Here is a 21,008-nt window from a genome sequence, read left to right as displayed (position 1 = left end):
GACTTGTTCACATTTATACTCGGGTGGTGAATTAAAGCATGTAGCAGATTGCCAGGATGAAAATTTAGTTGAATTATTATATGTATTATTTTATAGTCATATTCCTCCCTTTAGTCCATGAACAAAGCATGCATTAATCAACACCCCAGCTGCACATTCTCATTTTATTGACTTATTTTATAAAAAAAATATATATATATTTTCACCATCTTTGTGCATATGGTATATGTGTGAAGCAAATAGGAAATTGTAGTTTTTTACTATTTAAATTTTTACTTAAATTTATGCCACAAAAAGCCCATCGAAATCAAATTTAAGGCTTTGGAAACTGTTTTGCTGCAGTGCAAATTCTTTTGTTCTTTTGTGTCTTTAGGTGTCAGTGTAATGGCCATGCAGACACTTGTAATGAGCATGATGGAACAGGCTGCCCCTGCCAAAACAACACGGAAACATCATCATGTCTCAGCAGCTCACAGACTGATCGCAAAGAGTGTTACAGACAACAGGTATTATTAGTTTGTTTTACACTATTTAAAATGTTAATAACATTAGTTACCATTTAGTTTAAATCAAAACCTAAAGCAGGACTCTCACATGGTTTGGAGTAATTTCCTAGATTCACTTAGTAGCACTTAAAATATAGACGATTTGGAAGAATTTAAAGCATTTTTTTCAGCAATGCTTTTGTTTTCCCAGTGTGCCAAGTGCAAAGACGCCTTCAATGGCACACCAATTAATGGCCGTCAGTGCTACCGGCAGTTCAATGTGGACAACGAGTGCTGCTTTGACCCGACATCACAGGTCAACTGCTTCCATGAACCTAACATCCGCAACCTGCCTATGGGACGCACAGTGTTTTTTGCAGCTCAGCCCAAGTTCACTAACGTGGACATCCGAGTCACTATCGATGTTACTTTCGGTGAGGTGGAGGTGTACGTGTCTAATTCCCATGACACTTTCATCGTGAATGTTGACCGCCATTCGGGTATACACACCATTAAAATCGCAGACGATGTCGCCTCGGTTCCCATGACTCGAGATAAAGAGGTCCCATTAGCGCTGTCGCCGTTAAAAGTGAATGCGAATTCATCCTCCTCTGCCATTCTTGGTCTGCACACTAAACCACACAGCGCTGACCGGGAAGTGCGTGAAGAGCGAGCAGGGGGCCTAATCACGTACATCACAGTATGGAAGCCACAGACGGTGCTGATCGTGCGTGGTGTGCGTGATCGCGTCGTAATCACCTTCCCACATGAAGTGCACTCGCTCAAATCCAGCCGCTTCTTCATCGCGCTGCGTGGTGTTGGTACAGACAGCCATGGTGGAGAGTCGCAAGGCCTGCTGTTCCTGCGCCAAGATCAGGCACACATAGACCTGTTTGTTTTCTTCTCCGTCTTCTTTTCCTGCTTTTTCCTCTTCCTGTCTGTGTGTGTGCTTCTCTGGAAGGTCAAACAGTTCCTGGATTTCAGGCGTGAACAGCGGCGTCACATTCAAGAGATGACAAAGATGGCATCACGACCCTTTGCCAAGCTCACTGTCTACTTGGAGCCTGATGAGCCACAGCTTATCTATTTGCCCTCAGCTGGAGGAGGAAGTGCCGTCTCGCTTGCGCATGTTAGGACCGGCAAAATAGGCGGCATGGTCAGTCGAGGAAGACCTGGAGCTCCGTCCTACAAGCATGATCCTGGGTTGACTCGACACCATCACCACCACCCTGCCCTTGGTGGAGGCAACAGTGGACAGCACCTTTCCTTGCACTACCTGAATACGCATCAGTATGTTTCCAGCTCTGCTACCAATCCAGCAACACACCACCATCACCACCATCCAGCTTCTCATGGCAGTTACCAGCAGTTTTGTCGCTCTGACCCCTTCCTCTCACAACTTTTGGGCTTCTCCTACTCCTCCTTTAAGGTTGGACCGATCACCCTAGAGCCCACTGACGATGGCATGGCAGGAGTTGCAACTGTCCTTTTCCAGCTGCCTGGTGGAATCCTGGCACCTAACCGAGCATGTCTGGGATCTGCCCTGGTCACACTGAGACAGAACCTGCAGGAGTACTGTGGGCACGGTGGAGCAGGTACACACCCGGGGGTTGGTGTTGGCCGAAAGGGCATCCTGGGCCACCAAAATCTTACTACGATGGCCATGTGAGGAGCAGGAGAAAGGTTTTAAGTACAAGATTATTAAAGAAATACTGTGTAAAAGTGAAAATTATGGAACATGATGGACAGTTTCCAAAAACCTGAGAAGTAAATGTTTTTTGAAAGGGGCAAGTTACTTGAAGAATGTGTGGGGGTTTTATAAGGGATGTATTTATTGAAACAGTGGAACAGATTGTGTGGGATTAGATGTAATTATTCTTGTACATATATACTATTAAGTATTAAGCATCTTTCACTGATTTGTCTTTTGCCCTTTGTGGAAAGCTTTCTGTGAGCTTGCAGCAACATTCAGAAAATGCACTACATGTCTTGTTGCTGCAGCCTCCCTTTGTCCTTAATACGCACCACTGAAGTTAAAGTGACCTTTGCTTTCACAGAGACTTTGGATTGAATTTTACAGTACATTTTTGCCCATTGAAAATGATGGACTGGTTAAAGAAACCAAAACATGCTTTAAAGCTCTAATGACAATCTGAGCTGCCATTTACAAGATCATTTCAACTTAATAAAAAAAAGAAATCATCTGTCTACTAAGAAGGGCAATTACAACTGAAAATATTTTTAATGTGTACTTTAAAAGGCCATGTATATTAACCATACTTATATGAGCAAAAACAGTGCTGTAACTCAGTTAAATGATGAACCATGTGGGTGGATTTTAAACATATTTATTCTGGCAAAAATGCAATTTAGTGGTTTTGCAGTCCCCCTCCCCCTTACAGTATTTAAATGGTTTGTTACTGTAGTCATTTTGCTTCTTTAGCAGATTGTGACTTTTAATTGCAATGAGATTCATGTTGACTGGTGTGCTATAATGTTATGTCATGGCCCACAAATGAAGGAGTCACCTGCTATCTGGTCAATGTTAGAGTGTACACTAATGGATTAACCATTTTCAATCCAGCCGTTGTTGACTGAACAGTATTTATTTCCAATGGGTTAATAAGTTTGTCGGAAAAGGATTTCTTGGTGGAAAAAATTATCATTTTTTTACCTTAATGGAATTACCAATGCAGTGAAAATATCAAAAGTGTGAAAATTTGTATATTTATATATAAGTAAGAGTTTAGTAAATTTGTTATGGGAAAAAACAAGACCATGACACAGTTTGTCAGTATTTTCTTTAGTTGATGGTCAGAAGAGGATATTTTGACTCTAAAGGTTTATTAAGTAGTACAGCATTACCGAGCAGAGTATAGCTTTCTCTCCTCACACTTTTACAGTCCTGGGTTCAAAGCTTAGCTAAAACCCATGTCCACATGGGTTCCCTATCACATAGTGGCACTAAATTTGCTCTAGCGTGTGAATAATTTTTTTTTTTTTTTTTTTTTTGCTTGGAAAGCTGACCTGTAATGGACACACTCTGGAATCACACTAACCCTGACTTGGATAATGCAGTTACTGTAAATAAATGAATGAATGAATGTTGAATGATAAAGGAATTCACTATTATAACTGTTTTGCACCTTATAAAAAATGACACAAGAACCTCAAGCAGTAACAGCCTAGGTTGACATTTCAATTCCAACATCAAGATGTAACTGTTCTGGATTAATTTTGATGCTGGTATAAAAGTAAAAAAAAAAAGTATTTAGGAGTTAAAGTCCAAAATGTGTACAGATGTCTTTAAATATGTGGGTGCTATGTATTCTGTTCAGTTCTCCACACATGCTTTTATATTATGTGATTCATGCTCATGCTTTCTGTGTATATACCCTATTAAACCTCAAATAATAGTGGTTAATATTGTGATGTTGTGTTTGATTTCTTTTCTATTTTTTTTTATGAAAACATCGCATGAATCTGCATGTTCATGTGGTATTTTGGAATCAATCAACAACTGGGACAGGCATTTTAGTAATTTTACTTTAGTTCTCAGAACCCAAAAGCAAACAAAACTTGGGGATATCTTGTTTGGATAATTTCAGTAAGTTGTGATAACATTTTACATAGGATTGTGGTCCATGTGTAAATGATTGAATCACACCATTCTTGCAAAGTTTTCATGCTGCGAATCTCCTATTTTGATGGTTGATGTTAACATTACCATTACCAAAAGCTTATTAATATTGTATGCTTTGCACTGTTGCTACATGATTGTCTGGTTGAAAAAATGTTCAGGTTTTCCTGATAATTGCTTGGTAAGTGTACTGTATATTCTAGTAATGTCCTGCTTTGGCTGAATTCTAGGAATGCACCCAGCACCATAACAACTGCCTTCACAATACAATGTGTTCAATTTATTTTCAAAATAAAAGTTTGATATCAGCTGCAAAGAAGGTAATATAGGCTGCAGATGATGTAACATATGAATTCCCTGGCTATTTGGCATTGTGTTTTTTTTATTTATTTTAATTTTTTTAAGGTCAGCTCTTCTGGGTCAACAACTGAACAAAAAGTAAAACACTTAAGTCTGATTTTTCTCATCATCTCATCATACTATAGCTATGTCAGGTAATAAATGTTAATACATGCTTAGCCAAAAAAAATAATAAGTAATAATAATAATATTTTGTTGGACCACCTTTTGCATCGATTACGGCATGCATTTGCCATGGCATAGTTTTGATAAGCTTATGCTAGGTCATAGCATTTATTTCCATCCAGAGTTGCATTAATTTCTCTCTAAGATCTTGTATTGATAATGGAAGAGTTGGACCACTGCGTAAAGTCTTCCCCAGCACATCCCAAGTAGGGGTAAGGCCTTGACTCTATGCTGGCCATCTGTGAAAATGGTCTCATGCTCCCTGAATCCTGGCATTGCCATCTTGGAATATGCCCATGCCAAAAAATCCATTGATGAAAAAGCTGGTCATTCAATATATTCAGGTAGTCATTTAACCTTATTTTTGGGAACATAACATTGCAAAACCTGGGCCTGACCAATAGGAGCAACCCCAGATCATAACACTGCCCCCACAGATTTGTATTAGAATTCTGGTGAATGCAGTTTTTAAATGATGATTTCTTTTATTAAGTGAAAAAGTAAATTGCCCTCCTAAACCTAAAAACTGGTGATTCCTTCCTTGTCAGCAACAACAGCGTTCAATCAAGCACTTGATATAACTGGCAAAGAGTCTCACATTACTGTAAAGGTATTTTGGCCCACTATTCTATGCATAGTTGTTTTAATTTAGACACAATGAACAAGTCTACTCCAAGACCTTAATTTTTTTTTTGTTTGTTTGTTTGTTTCAGTCATTTAGACGTGGACTTGCTGAAATCATAATTTCAGAATATCATTTTGTATTTACGCAGGTCATTTTGTACATTTACTCTGGTATACTTTGCTTAATATAAAAATTTGTTTAATGATCTCAATAGATTAAGTTTGACAAATAAATAAATAAATCAGAAAAATCTGAAACTGTGTCAAATAAATGTTTTTTTTTTTTTTCTATTTTTGGCCAGGCAGTGTGTAAGGACTATTAGTTTGACGTGTTGAGTTCAACCAGTGCAGTACGCCATTAAACAATTCGTACTGTTTTGGTTATGGTTAATATGAGGTATTATGTATTAAATATACATGTTTGGTTGAATTTTTGTTATTATGCCGTTTTATGGCCACACTGACAGGGATTTTAGGCTTTTAAAAAAGCTGCTTTAAGTGCAGCCGGTAAAGCTTGAAGCTAACGCTGACATGCTGCGGTTTTATTTTGAAAAGCAGTCGTGTGTCGGCCATGTTCTCTCAGGTTGCTTGATTCCGACTTCACGACAAGTTAAGTTGTTTCTGCGGTTTTGTATTGTGCATAAACAAGCTGGTTTATCAGTATCTATAACCGCTGGGTTTTAGAAACACTGAACCTAATGACTGGTTGACTGTTCTCGTTTAACGTTAGTTGTGTTCTAGTATAATGGCTAATAGTTAATTGAGTGACAGGCTTCTTTGTACAAATCGCTTGTAGCTAATTAGCATGTTTTTGGTGGTGAGCTTTAAACAGGTTTACACCTCACGTGTTTATTTATAATGGAAGAAGTTATTTAATATAAAGGAGGAGGAGCAAATATATAATATATATATTCATTTCCCAAGCATAAAGCTCGAGGCTATTTAGTGATAGATGCACTTTTACCGTTGCTGTAGCTATTAACGGCGCTGCATTAGCTTTTGCATTGCGATTTAAACGTTTCTTTATAAGTAATCTTAACAGAAATGTCGCGTGCTGTCGGTGCAGACTGACGTCATGGTGAAAATCAGCGCCCTTTGTGCAAGCTCATCATCCCTCCACACGGACACGCGCATCAAAACAGAGCCCATAGAAGGGGCTTTACATTACATGGAAGCAGACAAACAGCCACTGTACGCCTGTAATGGAGCTGAAGACGTTTCCTCTGACTGCACCTCTTCAAAGCTTCACCAGATAAAGCAAGAACCAGAGCACTCTGAGGCTGACTTCATGCAAACAGGAAACAGAAATGTACAGCTTCAACCCTTAGACTCCAAAGTGTGTACAAAGACAGAGCCGGAAAGTGTTCCAATACATTTGGGTTTTGGTCTAAAAACTGAGCCTGAAGTTCATGATGCGGTGAAAGTAGAGATGCAGTTCGCCCTGAAGGAGGAGGACGAGGAGGTGACGAGGGTCAAGCTAGAGACAGTTGAAGAAGAAAGTGATCACGGACAGGATGATGAAACGGGTACACCTTTATATCATTTTTTATAGTTCACTGGGGGCGGCCTGGTTGTATAGTGGTTACCACTGTCGCCTTGCACCACCAGGGCCCGGGTTCGATTCCCGTCTCTGTTTGCATGGAGTGTGCATGTTCTCACCGTGCTTGGTGGGTTTCCTCCAGGTACTACGGATTCCTCTCACAGTCAAAAGACATGTGGATTAGGCTAATTGGCGTTCCCAAATTGCCTGTAGTGTTTGAATGAGTGTATTTGTGTGTGCCCTGCGATGGATTGGCACTCTGTACAGGGTGTATCCCGCTTTGTGCCCTAAACCTCTTGGGATAAGCCCCAGGTCCCTGTGACCCTAAATACAGCATAAAGCGGTATAGAAGATGAGTGAGTGAGTTCACTGGGACAAAATGTTGAGAAAATACATTGAAATTATTGAAGAATGAAATTATTATATTGTTGAAATTATATGAAGAAATTATTAATTATATAAAAAAAAACTCACCTTGTGTTTCCAAGTTAATTGAGTGACAGGCTTCTTTGTACAAATTGCTTGTAGCTGATTAGCATGTTTTTGGTGGTAATCATGTAATGTCACCCTGAGATTTTCCATACAAGTTGTACTTTCAGTGAGATATTAACTAAGAGTGATGCACAATGTTGCATGCAGTTTTAGAAAATTTTAGGGTGTAATTTGACCTGGTTGTACACATCCACAGAGTATAAAACCAAATTGAACGGTATAGGGCGGTGATCCTAAATTAAAATTTAAGAAGGTCCGGTCAATAAAATATTCTCTGAGCCAAGGTCTTTGTGTAAGGATTCAAATGTCTACATATGTAGTCATTCTAAGTCTATAAAAATAAGCAATTTATGAGTATATGAGTAAGTATATGAATGTGAACGGACTTTGCTTATTCTGTCATACTGGGCTCTCCATTCAGGTATTTTACACGCATTGCTGCGGAAATGTTTGCTCTAACGACCCATAATTTGTCTCGGTGGTACTTCACATTGCTGCTTTTAAATATTGCCACAGTTTTAGAACTTATGAGACAAACAGGGTTTTAAACTTCCTGCATAAAGTATAAATATCTATTAATCTGTTCATAATCTTTTTAGTTTTTCTAAACTATCATATAGATTGGCTCTGTTAAGTGATGCGTATAGTCACGCCCAGCTCGAGCGATAAAGAATTTAAATTTTGTTATATTAATTCATTTAATTTATCAGAAAGGCATAAATAAATAGCAGATCGTGGTCCGGATCCGGGCCGAGTGACAGTTCAGTCTGGACCCTGATGCTTTTCTGACAGAGAATGACTTGCCTTTAGACCAAAAACATCCAATCTTCATTCAGTCTTCATTTCAAAAGACTCTATGGTTTTGGGTTTGCATTCCAGTCAAAGCAACCAAGACCTAAAAAAAATAATTATTTAACGGATTGAAGCAGACCTAATGTGCGAAATTCAGGTTTTAGCAAGTTTTTTAGACATTCACATGGGTTTTCAGTACGTGTGTGTATACAAACAAGCATGTATATGAAGATACCCTCCACTCTGATATACTCCTCAGCTCTGTTGTTTTCTGCAACCAATTTAACTTTTAAAACAAATATAGTAAAATGTGGAGCTTTTAATGAAGGCCATAAAATTAATTACTAGAGACAATTCCTGGAGAAATTGTGAATTAGGGGCTGAGAGGCTGTGAACAGCTTTTCCCTGCGTAAAACAGTTAAAAACGGCTCATTTGTCTCCAACATGTTTCCTAAGATACCGTCATCTGTAAAAGTCATGTGTACCCCTCTTAAATTTTTTGTTTTTCTATGTAAAAACATAATAAAAAACTTCTGGTCGTAGAAAGTCTTGGGCAAATAGAACATCTGACCAATATATACACCCAACAATATATAACCATTTTATTGTGTCTTTTTTCTTCAACTAAAAGTAAGCCACAAAAAAAAAACGTGGGCAATACCAAGTATCCCATGAGTCAATGGCTTTTAGACTCACCTTTAGCGGCAATAACTTACAGTAGTTGCTTACAGTATGACGTCAGTCTCTCACATTGTTTTGGTTTATTTGGGAACTTCAGTCATGCTTCTAAACTTACTGGACTTGTTCAGTCTTATTCTAATTGTGCTGCCTTGGAACTTCTAATTTTACTACCGTGGAATTTAACCTTTCACATGCTCAGTGGGGCCTGTAGGGTCTGGGATGTAACTCTTCATCTTTTTTTTTTGTATTTCTCTGAGCATTGCACCGACTGAATGTTCTAAGACGTCCACTTTTTGGCAGATGGGTGACTGTCTTGGTTGCTTTCTGCTTGAGTAATCTTTTTAACCGTAGAACATTAAACTCCAAATTGTTCGGAAATGGTTTTATACAGTAACACTTTGCAGGATAATGTGCAGCAGCAATTGCTTCTCTAAGACCATTGCTTATGTCTTTCCCTCTTTACATTGTATTAATACACAACTAAATGCTCTAGACCAGCAAACTGCTAAAAACCCCTGGTAATTCAATTAAAGTCAATTTTTTAGACATTGTGATTATTAGTACAATTTGATTTAAAATCACCAATGTCTATTGTCTGATTTATTTAAAGCAGCTATATTTCTTAGAGGTTTTAAAGTATTAAAAAGATCTAACCTCATCTAACATGGATTAAAATGCTGTGTTACTTGTGGTAGCTCAGGAATGGCTTCTACAATATAGCTTGAGAGAGAGTTGCTAGACTGTAGGACAAGAGACTGTCTGAGTCCCCAACATTAATTGGAAGACTATTCTATAACTGAGGTTTGTTAAAAAAAAAAAAAAAAAAAAAAACTCTGCCCCTGCTGTAGTTTTCATGATACTGGGTACGGACAAGCAGCTCGCAACCTTTAAACGAAGTAGGTCTGGTGGATCATGAAATACTAGCAGTTCACTCAGGTATTGTGGCGCAAGACTATTTAGTGCTCTATACTGTAGGTCAAAAGTTATATTTAAGATAAGATAGGGGTGATGTGCTTATATCTTTTGGTTTTAGTGAGGACTCTGGCTGCTGCATTCTGGACTAACTGGAACTTGTTCATGCACCTAGTTGCACATCCAGACAGTAAGGTGCTATATTGATCCAACCTAGAGGTGGCAAAACCGTGAACTACTATTTTCTGCATCGCCAAGATAAGTAATCTACTGTCACTAGACAACACAGCGTTTCCCACACAGTATACTGTACGAGTGCAGGCTGCCTAAGTATATTGACAGCTGCCCAAGTATATTTGTCCACCCTTTTTTAAAAATCTGTTTGGTAAAATGACGTCATCTGCGATTGATTAACTAGTACTGTAGCTATCGCCCTTCTACCTGTTTATTATGCTACTGTGAGAGCGGCGTACTGAAGGGCAGTAAAAATAAGAAGTGCATAAGGACAATTGCACATGCTCACAAAAAACAGTGTTGCACAGTGACAAAACCTAGGTGGTTTAACCCTAAAAACTTTATTATTATTGTTATTATTATTATTATTATTAACTATTTATTTGTCACTCAAACAACCTAAACACTTGTAACACATGATCTTATAAATCTGTGCTATCTCTTTGCCTATGTGACCCATTAAAAAAAAAAAAAACTTTGCTTAGTCATACTTGTATAGTTGGTTAAAATACATATAAAACACCTCGTACATATTTATTAAAACAGTAATGGAAAAAATTGCTGAAAATGGCACCACACTTCACTTTTCGTACATGTAGAATAAACATAATTTACATCTAAAAACTGATAGCAATCAGTCAAATAAGACTTGAGGCAGAAGAGGGTGGTTCCCTTAACCCCTACAATATTTTTTAATCTATGAGGGAGAGATTAGTTTGATCAAAGGTGTCAAAGGCTGCACTAAGATCAGAGGCCAGTAGGTTATTTTCCACTTTAATCAGCGTTATCTCTGCTATCTGTGGTAAGGTCTAAATCTGTACTGATGCATTTCATGAATGTTATTCTTACATAGACATGAACATAGCTGATGTGCTACAACCTTTTCTAGGATCTCTGATATAAAGGCGATCTTTTTTTTATTTATCGGCGAGGTTTAATATCGATCTATAGTTGGACAGCTGACCGGATATCATCTACAGTCTTATACAAGTTGTACAAGTATTTTTCTGTCCATGAAAGTTAAAAATAAAAAGCTCAAGTAACTAGGCAGAATATTATTATATGCATTTAAGAACTACGTTTCTCTTGAATTGAACAGTTTTAAGTTAAATAGGTTCAGGCTGAGGGGAAACCTTTAAACAAAGGCTGTTCCTATTTTTAAATTATTTGAGAATGATTTTTCTAAAACATTATGGTTGTGCCTTTTTTTTTTTGTAATGCAGTGCTGGAAATTAAGCAGAGTATGAGATATGATGACTGAGCACTGTTGTGGCGAAATGTGTATCTTGCTCACTGATGATATTTACTTAAAGCTAGAAAAGTGGGGTCTCTTCTAAGAATGATTCACTAAAATATATTTCTTCCTATATGCTTTCTTATAAATAGTACATTTTATTTAAGAATAGATTAATGCTGTTAAACTGACTTTTTAATGACATAACCTACATTTAATTTTATTTCTGCATTGAAAACTAGATTGTTTTTCACTGCAAGCATGGGATTTTATCTGGAAGCCTGTAAATGTTTTAAAAGTCACCTTTTAATATAAATGTTTGATGTTTAATTGACCCGCAGTATTTGGAAGCAGGTGAAATCATGCATCCTGTCTCATGCCTACTTCTAAAATATTATCCCTTTGTGTTTCATTTGTTTCCATCCCCAGGCCGAGGGGGTTTCTTTCCCTGCCCCTATTGTGCTGTGTCCTTCACAGAGTCATCTTACCTCGAGAAGCACCTTAAATGGACCCATCGGAGTAATTATCTTGTTTGGCTTAAAACTCAGAAGTCACCACAGTGCATCAAAATATCCTCCCAGATGCTCAGCTGCACTACTTGCAACCACCACTTCTTCACTCAGGAGCAGCTGAAGGTGCATATGCGGCGCACCCACCTTCCTACGCCTGCACCGTCAAGAAAACGCTACACGTGTCCCCAGTGCGACCGCAGCTTCGACTACATCGGCAATCTGCAGAACCACTGCCGGCGGTGTCACAATTTGTCCACGGTGTGTACTGATGGAGAGCTAAGCTGTGCTTCATGTGGAGAAAACTTCTCAGGAATGTGGGGCCTAGGACCACATCAGTGCCACAAGCAAGAAAAAGAACAGAAACCACAAATAGATGGAAACGAACCGCTTTGTACAGACCGTGGTTATCTGTGTCAGCGCTGTGGGAAGAACTGTGCTACGCTGCAATGTTTAACCATACACACTCGCACGCATACCGGCGAGAAGCCGTATATATGCCCTGACTGTGGGAGTGGTTTTAAAGAGATGGGCAGTTTGCGCAAGCACATGGTCATTCACACTGGGGTCAAGCCGTACTCGTGCCCCGAGTGCGACAAGAGCTTTGCTCGAATGAGCCACCTGAGCACACACCTGCGCACACACACAGGTGAGAGGCCGTATCCTTGTCCGGAGTGCGGCATGAAGTTCAGTCACAGGTCGACGCTGCGTCTACATCGACGCGTCCATTCCGGAGAAAAGCCGTTCTCCTGTGTGGATTGTGGGAAAACATTCGCAACGTTAAGCAACCTGAAAGTGCACTTTCTGACACACAACCAGGAGAAGATCCACAAGTGCAATGAGTGCAGGAAGACATTTTCCAGACCCGACGTGCTGAAGAAACACCTCCGAATTCACAACGGCGAGCGGCCATACGTGTGCAAGGTCTGCAGCAAGAGATTCAATCGCGTCCAGCACCTCACCAACCACCAGCGCACACACACGGGCGAGAGGCCGTACCGCTGTGAAGAGTGCGGCGCAAGCTTCGCACAGTCGGGCGATCTGACCAAACACGTGCGTGGACACACTGGGGAAAAACCCTACGTGTGTCCTGAGTGCAATCGGTGCTACAGTAATTCTGGGGACCTGGGCAAGCACAGGCGCACTCACAGCGGCCAGAGGCCTTACAGGTGTCAGCAGTGTGACAAGGCATTCCTCATGCCACAGCATTTAAAAACACACATTCTTACACACACTGGAGAGAGGCCACACGTCTGCCCAAAGTGTGAGCGCACCTTTATACGATCGCACCACCTCACCCAGCACCTAAATACACACCACGTTTAATGTCTGTCTTTATATTCTATAATTACGTTCTTCCCCCTTTAAGAGTACTCATTGCTTGTAGTTCCGATTATTCCTGTCTTTTAAAACGGCTTTCCTTATAAAATGAAAGTACTTAGTAGTGAAAGGTATTTTTATATAATTATTATTGGATCGCTGACCCATATCATTCATAGTTTCCTTAAAGCTGACTATTCTGTTCCCAGCCAGTTCCTAGCTTATTTTAATCAAATAATCTAAATAAAGACTTGTATATCCAGTCTGATTTATAGGCAAATTTACCCATACGTTATAGTCTTTGGAAAAGAATGACCTTTTCATTATGACAGTGTAACAGATGATTTTAGGTTGGATTGTATTAGCTATGTATGTAATATTAGCAGTGCTCTTGACTTTAAAAAAAAAAAAAACTTTGGAAGTGGTAAATCAGATAAGCATGTGGCTTATTTTAAATGATTATTTATCTATTATTTAAAAAAAAATATTTAAGTGTAAAATGCACCAGATGCTAAACAACATTTGTAGCATAAAAGCAAGAACAAAGAATGTACATCCTAAGGCAGTAAAGCAATTTAAGGCCTAATAATTCCAAATGCATAACATCAATTATTTACATGAAAAACTGTAGAGTATGAACAATAATATTTCTTATGCCTTTTTGCTTGCTAATAGTTGTCATGTTTATACAAGCCCTAATAAGACTTGCTACTTTCAAACATGTAATAAATTATTCACTATTAAATTCTTAATCCACCCTCGATTACTTGCTTATTAATCTTTATAATTAGCATGTGATTTCCATGATGTACAATAGATCTGGTGATTGTTAACCCAGTTATCAGCGTGATGGTAAAAACTATATACCACCGGTTAAAATGTTCATCACTTTAAAAAAAAAAATTTATGCAAATCATAGCAGGACAGTAGTATTTCCCAATATATCAATATAATATGTTTAAACATGTTTGACGATGTGATGTACTATGTTATCACTGTATTACTGTACAGTGATACATTACTTACTGTATTTGACCTCACATAGATGTTTACCGTGAGGTCCAGCAGCGTGATATCATTCCGAATAATACGCTTTTCTAAAAGGCCTCCAGTGGTCTTACGTAGTCTAGAATATGTGAGCATAAAATAGTTCAAAGATACCTGACGGTGATGTGCAGAGCAATCTGCGAGTGTAGTCATTAAAATGAGCCTGAGGTGCCATAAATTGTGCGTGCACACTAAGGTATCTACTGTATGAGCGTGGGGCAGGGATTAAGCAAACAGGGAAGGTAAGCAGTTCAGTTGTGCGAACACTGAGTACTGAGGAGTGTGCACTTCCTCTCCCGTCACTTACCAGTTAACACTGTTTGTAAGTTAATTGGAAAGAAACCGTCCTTAGCAGGCTTTATTTTATTAGTGTTCTGAAAATTTATTATAATAACTTAAGTTGAAATAAAGTTGAAATTAAAAATGAGTGTCTTTGTGAGTTTTTGTTTTAAACATGACATTCAATAAACTATTAGTCTAATTATTATTTTCCTTTATAAAACAGATGTAGAAATTTATGCTAGTCTTGTCATCAACATCATTGTGGTTGTCATCTTATGAAGTGCTGATCCATATCTCAGCTGTGACAGCAGTATTTCAGTCTCACTTATTCTTTATATATGTAGTTCTGATCAAATCAGTAAAATGAGGAGGGCTCATGACCTTTATACAGTACTGTACGTTTCTCAGGAAACTTACTAGAAATGTATAGCAACCATGTTGTTTTAAGAATGTGCATCTAATTTTATCAGTTTGTATTTTTAAATAAATTTAAACATAGTGCATATAATTGCAAACTCTAAGTGAAAATCTGTAGTAGTGGTTACAAGTAAAAGTAGTCAATGAATTGCAACACAACAGCTTGTATTAAAATGAAAAAACATTAATGCAATGTTTGCATTATGAAACATCAAATTTGCATGCAAATCATTATTTATTGGTATTTACTCAGACATGTCTGTCTTTAATAAAAAAACCTTTTAAGTGTCTGTGTTTAACCAAATTTACACAGAAGTATTGTTTCATAATAAAGATTCATGACAAGTCTACAAATAAAATTATTTTTATTTTGTTTGCTGCATATTAGGCATGAAATGATCCATTTAACTAGTATAAAACCTTGCTTTATCTCTGAGAATTTCTTACTGATTTCTGTAGACATGCTTCATCAGTGTAAAAAGCGACAGCTTTTTCTGAAATTTAAAGTCAATCCAAATTAGGTTGGACCAGGAAAGGCTCTCTATAAACAGATGACACACTGCAATAATAATAAAAACAATCTAAAGCTTTTGATTATTTGCAGCTGTGTGTCAGGACAAAAGTGTTTCTTCATATAGTGTCTCATTTATCATTAATGAGGTTCAATATCTCAAACAGATATTTGCAGGTGTTTTCCTGCAAAAGTTGTGGGAAAGTTTCTTGGATAGCACGTTTGAAGTTTAAGCAGCCATTTTATTTAAATACCACCTTTAGTTGTTAAATCGTTTAACAGTGATGGTAAAGTATGTATTGCTTTTTTTGCTTTCACTCAAAATAATGTATTAGATTTTATCTAAGAAGATACTCCTAGAAAAACAAGTGCTGGTAACAGAATCCGGGTGTTAAATTCTTAATCCACCCACAGGATTACAGGTTTGTTATGACTGAGACAGAAGCGCCATTTCTATAATTTTTTTACTGTATAGTGTGGAATTAATAAGTCAATATAATTTAAGAGTTATAGATGCGCAGCTTTAAATGAGAGTCCCTGTGTCTACTATCAAAGTAAAAAAAAAAAATTCATCAGGTAAGTCGGACTCTTATTCTCCAGTTGTTAGGAGAGTCAGTGAGAGTGAAACCAAAATGAAATTAAATAATTCAGCATAAGAGTCTCAGAAAACATTGATCTGAGGCCCTTCAAATTATATACTGACTTAGATTATGAACATGCTCAACAAACACCATGACCTTTTTTTCCCTTCTTTTTTATAAGCAAAACAGCTTCTACAACGCACTATATACAGGAGTTTGCTGTGCCATGAGGGTAGGCTTATTTCTTTAGTAGTTTACTATGAGTTATGTTTAAGACAAAAAGGGAGGCATAAAACTGATTGACATTTTTAACGTTTTTTCAAGTTTTAAAGAAGGTTGTGTGTCCGAGAAGGATGATCATGGCTGGGTTGTCTCGGAGCCCACTGCAGCTGAACGTCAGATCCTTAAAACTTGATTTTAGCAAGATAACCTCTTGCATAATGCTGGAAGAGATGCATCTTTCTGTGGGAACTGTACACACAGTCATTCACTAACACCACTTTCACATTATAGGAACTTATGTGGAACTATATGTCTGGGATTTACTGCCACATCATTCATACACTCCTGACCTTCCTCCAAGCCCTTAAAGGATTTCCTGGGAGGCCAGATGCTGGGGATTATATAGATAAATAAAGGTAGTTTTAATAACTGTGGTGTTATAGTTTACAATCAAAAATCCTGGTTTGATTTGAACACACATTGTAAGCTTTTTTTAAATATATATATATAGTTATTAGTCATTTAGTCATCAAATGTGTTAACACTGTTAATGCGGGTTTTTATCAGATTGAATTCACAACCTCCTTTTATTTTTCTTAATGATTTCTTCTTAATGTCAGTTATTGTCCTAAGTACAATGGGTTTATTAAAATTTCAGTTTAAATTTTAAGATTTGGTTCAGGATGACTCTATACTAGTTCAAATTGTGAAAATCCTGCATTTGTATAGTTTTTTTCCCCATGCTTGCATTTGTTTTTCAATTAAAATATTGAAGGAAATACGATGACTGCTTTATCTCAATTTATCTCATAAATAATAATAAATGCCTGCTTTCATTTAATCTATGTTATCTTTAAAGATTTTGAATTTCTCGCTGTTTTAGGACACCACTTGTACTTGCACCAAGGTGTACTTACAAGCATTAAGATTAAACCGATACTTAAGAGACGGTTGGAACAGATGGATCATTCGGTTGGTCAAGGCGCGCAGAACAGGTCTGCTTCAGTCAGTGTTGGGGGAATTGCTCTATTATTTTTATGTCTACAATTACTAGGACAGCAGTGTAACTGGTGCAGCAACACAGATAACAAAGATGTATTTAGGGCTAAATAATATTGAGTGTACCTCTGTTTAAAGCTGGAATCAATACTTCTTTAAGCATGTCCATTTTTCATTTAGCAAGTGGGTCTGTCTGTTAGAGGAGGGGCATGGAGACGAATGGATGCGGTGAGTCATTCTTGTTGTTGCCATAGCAATAATAACCGCAAAGGACAAACTTTAGGATTAAAAGGAATAGTTTTAGCCAGAAATGACATTTCATAAGCTGTGACAGGTTTGGTATCTGACAGTTACTTCTTTAATTTGTGTCGGAGCTACAATGTTGATAGCAAGCAAGGGAAGTTTATGGATACCAGGTTAGTCTTGTGCAACATTGTGCACGTCAAAAGTTTCATAAAATAGAAGAAATTCTTATTAAATGCTCAATTATGATTTGTTAGAAGGTGTCCATTAATTTTCTATAAAGGCAGCTCTAAATGAATGTGAGCTTTTTAATATTTTTAACAGCATTTTTATGTCTACAAGGGACAGGGACATGTCTGGTAACTACAGTACTTCATGAAAAATATCTTTTTTTATTGTGTAGCTTTTTTAAATTAATTAATTCATTAATTGATTGATTTCAATTGTGATTTAAATAGTAAGTAAAATGAATATATTTCAGTATACATTCAGTACTTTTGGACTAAGTCAGGTGCACTCCATTATCAGTGCTCTTCTGTTCTCCATCTTCAGGATAAGAGGCTTCCATTTATTTTTTTATTTTTTTGGTAACAGGTCAAGCTGTTACTTTTTTGTCTGATTAAGTTAAAGAGAGAAAACAAGAGGCTGGTGAAACAATGGCAACATTTGTTTCATCGAGGGTCAACAATGCCACAAATGGATGATAAATTCTTCTGCGATAAGAGGAATAAAACTCTTCAGGACATGGTGTTTTTGAGAAATGATCAGCTTCATGATCATCCCACCTCATCACATCACATCACGCCATTGCTGATTCTTTTCTTATAGGATCACCTAGAAAAGGGTTTTATTCCTTTAAAACCACAACTTCAACATCTAAAGTAACAGACTTGTGGTGAAATCCCTCGAGAATGAAGCCATCACAGTACATGTCACCAATTTGAGGAAAAGACAAATCTGTCTGTTGGAACTGTACACACAATCATTTATGAACACCACTTGAACATTACAGGAACTCAGCTGGGAGTTATTGCCACATCCCTCATACAGTCCAGATCACGCTCAGAGCCATTAAAGCCATGCTTGAGTTCCGGCAGGTCAGTGTTTCAGATGTTAAGCAGGTAGTCTAAGCATGGCCCTGGTGTCCTGAGGAAACTTTCTACCTTGATGGTATTCAAGCACTAGTGAAATGATGGAATGAGTGCGTTAGTGTAGCAGGAGATTATATAGAAAAATAAATATTTTTAATCGTATAATTGTGTTCTGTTACTCTGTACAATCAAAAGTCCCAGTTTGACTTGAATGTCCCTTGTATGGTATTTGGTTCACTGTGGCTCCAGATATATCTATCGATATCTATTGTATAATCTTCCATATATGATGTTTTGTGTATTTCATAACCAGGCATATGATAAGTTAACTCCTTTAGCAACATTAGCCTCTTAGCTCCAGTGCAAGAGTTACGCAAATTTCAGAGTTCAGGTCAGGTCTATTTGGAGTAAAGTGGTTTACTTTATTTTTGGCTGTCATTTTAGTTGGAAAGGATGACTACAAACCTGATAGGTGAAGTGCATGTTCATGCATTTTTCCAAAATGGCTGTTACCCAAAATGTTCCTCAAACATGTACCAGAGGCCTTACTAATGCTGATGTTGCAGCAGTTCCTCTTTTAAAGCACCAGGGGGAAACAGATAGCTGTCCATAGGTGCTTTGGGAATTCTAGTGTAGAACCATGTGTGTGCATAATGCCTCTCATTATTCCCTTTCTTTAAGTATTAGCCTCAGTGTCATTCTCTCAATCTTGGAACTGTGGATCAGCTTTAAATGTGTTTAAATTAAAATGCAATAATTCAATACAGACAGTTTACAGTTTTCAATACAGAGTCGGCAGAACCGATTTGAACTGGAGTAGAGATAATATTGCCACCTAATGCAGTCTAAAACTGATTATTATTATTATTATTATTATTATTATTATCCTATTCACATGGACACATTTCTTGTTTAGTTGGTGCTTTAATGCAGTGATCAAAATATAAAAATTATAACCTCTAGTTTAAGATGCTAAAAAAGCAATAATCGAGGTCCCTTGAGTAAAGAAATAATATAAATGTTGGGGAAAACAACATGACCATAGCGGAGATTAAAAGGCCGTCAGACATGCAACTGTCAGAAGAATAGTCATGAAATAGCTTAATAACTTTTAAAGAGAAAATATATCGGAAAATAACATGTTTATCAAACCATCTCTGTAGGGCTTTGACTATTTGTTAAGTAAGGGAACGTCTTGTAGGGATAAATCCAGTGTCAAATGTACCTACTGGTGAAATCTACAACGTTTCCCATCTCAGTTCTGGAGGACGCTATGCCGTGCACATTTTAGTGGTTGCTCTGCTTCCAGAGAGCCTTATTGAACTAATTAGGTAATTACACACCTTTTCTGCATAGAAGTTTGTGTGGCAGAGAGAGTAAAACAATGAAATGTGTAGGACAGGGGTCCCTCCAGGACCAGGGGTTGGGAGCGAGTGCTGTAGACTTCGTGTCAGTGAAAATTAAATTTGTACCCATCTTCTTTACATTTTCCAAACAATTGTTTTTATTTATTTATTCATTTATTTTGATGTGACAATTTTTTCATTGCATGCTTGCAGAATAATTGTCCATTCTAACCTACATCGGTAATATTTCCAAACTTAAATTCTCTTGCCATTTTTAAAATCATTTTCTGTTCTGCAACCCCTAGACCTTTGTCTATTGTCTAAAAATTAAATTATGCTAGTGATGGATCCAGTAACTGTCCACTGCACTTTTTTTTTTTCCACCTTGGGTTTTCTCCCCAGGTTATTCGAGCAGCTCAATTTGGACCATATTTACTGTCTATATGTTTGTCAATTTAATGGAGGAACACATTGTTGGCTTTGGTGTTTTGGTGTCATGGTGTCGTCACACTGGAGTGGTTTTGCTGCTCATTGGCCCTGGAGGTCAGTGTGTGGGAAGAGCTGCCGGCTCTCAGGGTCTTTACAGGGCTTTGGGGCGTCTTCACCCGTGTCCCTTTGGGCTCAGCCAAGCCTGGATCCACTTCTCTCATTCATGAAGGGGTCAGAACATGGGTCAAATCACCGCTTTTCTGCTCCCCCGAATAACCCAGACCGTGTGTGTGAGGGAGGGTTTGTGTGGGCGTAGATGAAACTGTGTATTTTTAGATGGACGTGTTTTTGGGCTTGTCATAGTGATTTCTTGGCATGTATGGCTTTCCAAAAATGCCTTAAACCACAGACGGGCACAAAGAAATGTGGTGTTTTGTTGAGTAGAGCTTCAGGGATGCTGCTTAGTGCTGTTAGTGAATGGGGTTGGTGCTGTCAAAAGTAAAAATGAGGAGCTTCTCATATTCCATTAACTTCACTGCATCTGCAATTGTTGTCAGCTTGCCTTCATCAACAGTAGAACTCTTTGCACTCAGCCTTGCTGCTGGAATGCCTCTGCTTTCACTTTCTTCTGTAACCACTAACCAGCTGCAGCTAGTGCTTTCACACTGGTGACAGTCCCCACATCTCGTCTCTCTCCTTTTTTCCTCTTCTCCCTTTCCTTCCTCTGCTGGCCCGTGGCCTAACCTTTGCCTTTGAATGTCTGTTTAGTGTTGGGATAGAGATATCAAGGGAGAGCGAGACTGACACTCAGCGCTCCCCTGCTCAGTAAATATGAACTGCACCCAAACGGAC

At 38.0% G+C, this 21,008-nt stretch overlaps 2 protein-coding genes across 3 annotated transcripts in view; both read left to right on the top strand.

The window, feature by feature from the left end:
* The window catches only part of megf8 (multiple EGF-like-domains 8), a 52,664-nt gene extending 48,755 nt beyond the window's left edge, over window positions 1–3,909 (top strand). The window contains exons 43-44 of one of the 2 annotated variants that reach the window (XM_053487654.1): window positions 374–506; window positions 697–3,909. In XM_053487654.1, the coding sequence (XP_053343629.1) occupies window positions 374–506; window positions 697–2,154 (1,591 nt within the window). In that variant the 3' untranslated portion in view covers window positions 2,155–3,909. Of the gene's footprint in view, window positions 1–373; window positions 507–696 lie in introns of those variants that run through there. The other variant, XR_008356427.1, reaches the window with a different exon arrangement.
* Window positions 3,910–5,873: 1,964 nt separating this feature from the next.
* Window positions 5,874–13,492, top strand: LOC128514459 (zinc finger protein ZFP2). Its single transcript, XM_053488316.1, has 2 exons — window positions 5,874–6,800; window positions 11,589–13,492. Exons 1-2 carry the CDS (start codon window positions 6,350–6,352, stop codon window positions 12,992–12,994), a joined length of 1,857 nt encoding a protein of 618 aa, XP_053344291.1. The 5' UTR covers window positions 5,874–6,349; the 3' UTR covers window positions 12,995–13,492.
* The last annotated feature ends 7,516 nt before the right edge of the window (window positions 13,493–21,008 follow it).

Source organism: Clarias gariepinus, chromosome 26 (genome assembly GCF_024256425.1).
Source record: "Clarias gariepinus isolate MV-2021 ecotype Netherlands chromosome 26, CGAR_prim_01v2, whole genome shotgun sequence".
In the NCBI taxonomy this organism is placed as follows: domain Eukaryota; kingdom Metazoa; phylum Chordata; class Actinopteri; order Siluriformes; family Clariidae; genus Clarias; species Clarias gariepinus.
This window is presented reverse-complemented; position numbering and strand designations above follow the sequence as displayed.